The 6022-nt window shown below is 43.5% G+C and overlaps 1 protein-coding gene across 1 annotated transcript; it reads left to right on the top strand.

The window, feature by feature from the left end:
• Nucleotides 1-4019: 4019 nt before the first annotated feature.
• On the top strand, nt 4020-4991 carry LOC142004818 (olfactory receptor 6F1-like). Its single transcript, XM_074982506.1, has one exon. The coding sequence runs from the start codon at nt 4020-4022 to the stop codon at nt 4989-4991; it is 972 nt and encodes a 323-aa protein (XP_074838607.1).
• The last annotated feature ends 1031 nt before the right edge of the window (nt 4992-6022 follow it).

The following is a 6022-nucleotide window of genomic DNA, read 5'->3' as shown; positions in this document are numbered from 1 at the left end:
TGTATCACTCTCTTGTCTTCTGCCTGCCAGAGTTTGACCTACCAGGGCACCGGTGATTATTCCTGAACTGATTTCCAGCAGGACACGACAACTGTGTGGCCAGTCACTTCAAATGGGGTTTCTCTAACCCCATGCAACATGGATGTTCTTCACTTCAGACAGTCATTACATATAAACCAGTGCTCTGAACTGATTGCAACAGTGGGTTACTGACTCTCCACCTGCCTGACGACCATGTCATCAAATGACTCAGGCACACTGTGCAGACTTTAAGGATGAGACTATTGGAAAATTAATCTCTAACAGGCACCAGAACAAATCTATCTCTGGCAGAGTTAGAGACAATAAACCCGATTTTCTCAAAACAAAAGCCATAGATAGATGAATAGATAGATAGATAATTGGACTTCTTGTTGCTTTAAAAGGTCTTTTTTCCTTCAGGGAAGTCTGGGACATCTAGTTTTGATCAGACATCCCCAGGGTGATGCAGGAGGGAAGGAAGGAGGGTGGCACATAAAACAGTCTCCCTCATACAGCCTGTTTGAGCTGCAGTTCATTAAAATGGTATGTGGGGTGAAGGCAGTTGGATGGTGTCGGGAAGAGATTCTAACCATGTCAAATGCCTCCAGACTTAGCCAGAACCTTTTGATTTAGGAGTAGAAGATTCTATTTCTATCAAAACCACTTATTACTACCCCCAAAGTCAAACAATCCTTAAAGTAGAAGTAATTTGAACTCTTCACTCATACTTCAAGCTGCCTGGACAGGTGGTGTCAAGTGACCGACAGGGAAATGAAACTCAGTTTAAAATATTCCTAAGTCTGATAAACACCTAGTGATGGGGAAAGTAAGAGACATCTCCTTACAAAGGACTGTTTTCAGGACCTGAGGCTCTGGAGAGAAAATGATCGGGAATAAAGGGGTTTTTATTGACAAGCTCCATGAAAGCAACTGGTAAGTTTCACCCACTACTCTGATACACCCCATATTGTAATTGAAAGTTCTCTTCTCTTGCAGGTCACTCGATAATGGGTAGGATGTCTTCATGTCACCCTCCTATTTGTGTGTCCGTTGATAGCTGACAAGCCCGATTCTGGAGCCGCAGGTCTTATCAGAGAAGGGACAAGTGTTGGTAGCTGTTGGAGGGGCATAGAGCAACTTTTGTTACTTTTTATTTCTTCTCCACCTCTCTTCATCTGCATTGCGGTGGGACCTCTCAAATGGTGCCACCCTCTCATGAATTATGAGAAAACGTTGTCTTTCTCAGACAGACAAACCAGTTGGAAATCCCAGAAGACTGAAGGTAAAATAGCTGCAGAATTTTCAAATTTATGGGTTGCCCTAGAGAAGGCAATTGTTGTGTGTGTTCATTGGAGGTAGCAGGAGGTGACATTTAGGTTAGATATTTGGAAAAGCTTTCAAACTCTCAGAGCAGTTGAGAACTGCAATGGGCTTCCAAAGAAGATGGTGGAATCTTCTTCATTGTACATTCTTAAGAACAGGATAGATAAACTTCTGTTACAGCTGGTGTAGGATTACTTATCCAAGCTGGAACAGCGGACTTTTAAAAACCCATTCCCATCCCACAATTCTACGATTCCATTATCAGAAACTGAATTTTTGTGTGTCAGAAACATCTCACAGTGTTTCATGAAGAACACAATAGCCAACCAAAACCGTATACATGGATATGAAAAAAAATATTGGATATGTTTAGTGTGGAAAAGAGAAATCTGAGTGGGGACCTTGTAACAGCTTTCTACTACCTAAAAGGTTGTTACAAGGGGAAAAAATATCTTAACTGCTGGAGGTAAGACAAGAACCAGTGGGCTTAAATTGCAGCAAGGGAGGTATAAATTGGACATGAAGTAAAGCTAAAACTCTCAGAGTGGTTAGGCAGAGGAACAAAGTCCCTAAGGAGGTTGTAGACTCTCCATCGTTAAAGATCACTAAGAGCAAGTGAGACAAACCTCTGCCAGGAAAGGTCCAGATGGTGCTTTGTCCTGCTTTGGGGGCTGGGGGCTGGACTTGATGACCTGTTAAGGTTCTTTCCAGTCCTCACAGTTTTTGAAATGTCTGAAAAATCTCTGATAAATTAACCAATTCACTGTATCAGTAATTTAGCTGATGGAAATAGAAAAGAATATGTATGTTGTCAGCTGGCTTGCTCGTTCTTCCATCTCCCTGAAGCCAGTTGGTGTAGGAGATCTTCAAAATGCTACCCAGTTCTGTTACACATTGATGGCTGAAGCAGTGTTGTCTTAGTAAAGCTGTCCCAGTTACCCTGAGCAGTTACCAGTACACACTGACTTGAGGCCACATCTGGGTATTGCATCCAGTTCTGTCCCTCCAGTATAGAAAGGATGTGGACACAGTGGAGAGGGTTCAGCGGAGGGCAATGCATATGATTAGGTGGCTGGAGCACATGACCTGTGAGGAGAGGCTGAGAGATTTGGTCTTACTGAGTTTGCAGAAGAGAAGACTGAGCAGAGATTTTATAGCAGCCTTAAACTTTATGACAGGGGAGGGAGAGAGGCTGTTCTCAGTGATGACAGATGGAAGAATAAGGAGCAATGGTCTGATGTTACAGAGAGGGAGGTGTAGGTTGGATATTAGGATAAACTATTTCATCAGAAGGGTGGTGAAGGACTGGAATGCATTACCACCAGTGCTCCAGCTAGCTGAGTATTCTGTCTTCTGAAAGTGGTCAGTGCCAGGTACTATGAAGGCAATGACCAGAAAAGTACTATTTCAGATGATCCATCCCCCTTAGTCCAGTACCAGCTTCCGTCAGCTGCAGATTTCAAGATGTCTGGATCTGAGATCAGGGCAGAGGTCATCGAAGGAACAAAACAACTCCTGTGTTTTCTGCCCAGCTGTCTCTTGAATAGGATACAACCTAGAAATCACAGAATTGGAAAAGACCTCAGAAGGACAAAGAGTCCAGCCATCTATGCAAACCAGGACCAACCCCAACTAAATCATCCAAACCAGGGCTTTGTCAAACCTGGAGTTAAAAACTTCCAGGGATGTAGATTCCACCACCTTCCTAGATAACTAATTCCAATGCTTCCCCAGCTATCTACTCATAGAATCATATAACAGTAGGACTGGAAGGGACCTTGAGAGGTCATCGAGTCCAGCCTCTGCCCTCATGGCAGGACCAAGTACTGTCTAGACCATCCCTGATAGACATTTATCTAACCTGTTCTAAAATATCTCCAGAGATTGAGATTTCACAACCTTCCAAGGCAATTTATTCCAGTACTTGACCACCCTGACAGTTGGGAACTTTTTCCTAATGTCCAACCTAAACCTACCTTGCTGAAGTTTAAGCCCATTGCTTCTTGGTCTATCCTCAGAGGCCAAGAAGGATATTGAAATAGATTTTCCTAATTTCCCTTCTAGATGTCTCACACTGCAAGCTGAGACCATTGATCCTTTTTTGCCATCCTTCACCACTGAGAACAGACTCTGTCCATCCTCTTTGTAATCCCCCTTCAGGTAGTTGAAGGCTACTACAAAATCCCCCCCTCCCACTCTTCTCTTTTACAGACAAAAGAAGACCAAATCCCTCAGCCTCTCTTCATAAGTCATGTGCTCCAGCCCCTCCATCGTTTATGTCTCTCTTCACTAGACTCCCTCCATCTTATCCACATCCTTTTTGTGATGGGGGCTGAGAACTGGACACAATGTTCCAGATCTAGCCTCAGCAGTGCCAAATAAAGAGGAATAACCATATCCCTAGATCTGCTGGCAATGCACCCATTAATGCAACCCATTGTGTTATGAGTCTTCTTGGCTCAAGGGCACATTGCTGATTAATGTCTAGCTTCTCATCCGCTGTAATCCCCAGGTCCATTTCTGCAGACCTACTGCTTAACCAGTTGGTCCCCCACCTGTAGTAGTGTTTGGGATTCACATGTGCAAAGTGCAGGACCCTGTACTTCTTCTTGTTTAAACCTCATAAGATTTCTCTTGGCCTAATATTCCAATTTATCTATCCCATTTTTTCACAGATGGCTATCACGGCTGCGACAGAAGTGAGAAACCAAACCAAAGTGCAGGAGTTTATTTTATGGGGCTTTCTCGGAACTTGGTATTTTCAGATGTCCCTGGCTGTGTTTTTTTCTGTGACATATGTCCTAACAATCATAGGAAACATGTCCATCATTGCCTTGGTGAGGACCCACCCTCAGCTCCACACCCCCATGTACTTCTTCCTCTGTAACCTCTCCTTCCTGGATATATGGTTCACCACATCCTGTCTCCCCAAGGCCATTGGGGTTATACTGGGTACAAGCCAAACCATCTCTTTCACTGCCTGCCTCCTGCAATTGTTTTTTCTCATGTCCTTGGGTGGCACAGAATGCTTCCTCCTGTCTGCAATGGCCTATGACCGCTATCTGGCCATATGCCACCCATTGCGTTACAGCATCTTCATGAACAACACCATCACTGCTCAGCTGGCCCTTGCTTCTTGGCTGGCCGGGTTCCTGTTTACTTCTGTAGTGGCAGCTCTAATCTCCAGGTTGTCTTTCTGTAATGCTAACAACATCAATCATTTCTTTTGCCACATGGAGTCCTGGATTGTGCTTTCCTGCACGGACACACATGTTGTCGAGCTGACAACGTTTACTTTGTCAGTACTTATTATCATCCTCTCATGCACAATAACCGTGGTCTCCTACATTTGCATTATCTGCACCATCTTGAGACTCTCATCAGTCCAAGCCTGGAGAAAGGTCTTTTCTACTTGCTCAGCCCACCTCATTGTGGTGACCCTCTGGTTCAGCTCCAGCATAATTCTTTTTGTTAAACCTTCAACAACAAACATGCCGGACTTGAACAAAACTGTCACCATCTTTTGCACTATCATAACTCCGCTATTAAACCCTTTCATTTACACTCCAAGAAACAAGGAGGTGAAGGCAGCCTTAGGGAAAACAATCAGGGGAACCTTCAGTGGTTTTAGAAAAGCTTTGTATTAGTAGAAATGATTGTATAAAGCCTCAGCTCAGTCCCATACAATGCTGATGTGAGTTTTGTAACTTTCAGTCATTGCTGATTTTAAAACAAAAAAGCAGTCAAGTAGCACTTCAACAAAATAATTTATTAGGTGAGCTTTTGTGGGACAGACCCACTTCTTCAGACCATAGCCATACCAGAACAGACTCAATATTTAAGGCACAGAGAACCAAAAACAGTAATCGAGGAGGACAAATCAGAAAAAAATGATCAAGGTGAGCAAATCAGAGAGTAGAGGGGTAGAAGGGTGGGGGAGAGTCAAGAATTAGATTAAGCCAAGTATGCAAACGAACCCCTATAGTGACTCAGAAAATTCCCATCCCAGTTCAAACCGCATATTAATGTGCTGAATTTGAATATAAAAGACAACTCAGCTGTCTCCCTTTCAATGGTGGTGAGAAAATTTTTCTTCAGTAACACATAAGAACATAAGAACGACCATAATGGGTCAGACCAAAGGTCCATCTAGCCCAGTGTCCTGTCTGCCAACAGTAGCCAATGCCAGGTGCCCCAGAGTAGGTGAACAAAAGACAATAATCAAGGGATTTGTCTCCTGCCATCCATCCCGCCTTCAACAAAAGGCTAGCGGCACCAGACCTTACCCCTTGCTAATAGCCATCTATGGACCTAACCTGCAAACATTTATTGAGCTCTTTTTTAAACGCTGTTAGAGTCCTGGCCTTCACAGCATCCTCTGGTAAGGAGTTCCACAGGTTGACTGTGCGCTGTGCGAATACAAGAAAAACTTTCTTTTATTAGTTTTGAACTTGCTACCCATTAATTTCATTTGGTGTCCTCTAGTTCTTATATTATGGGAACAAGTAAATAACTTTTCTGTATTCACGTTCTCCACACCAGTCATGATTTTATATACCTCTATCATATTGCCCGTCAGTCTCCTCTTTTCTTGACTAAAAAGTCCCAGTCTCTCTAGCCTCTCCTCATATGGGACCCGTTCCAAACCCTTAATCACTTTAGTTGCCCTTTTCTGAAC

This window comes from Carettochelys insculpta, chromosome 32 (assembly GCF_033958435.1).
Source record: "Carettochelys insculpta isolate YL-2023 chromosome 32, ASM3395843v1, whole genome shotgun sequence".
NCBI classification, from domain to species: Eukaryota; Metazoa; Chordata; order Testudines; family Carettochelyidae; genus Carettochelys; species Carettochelys insculpta.
The sequence above is the reverse complement of the archived record's forward strand: the minus strand, read 5'-3'. Positions and strand labels throughout refer to the sequence as shown.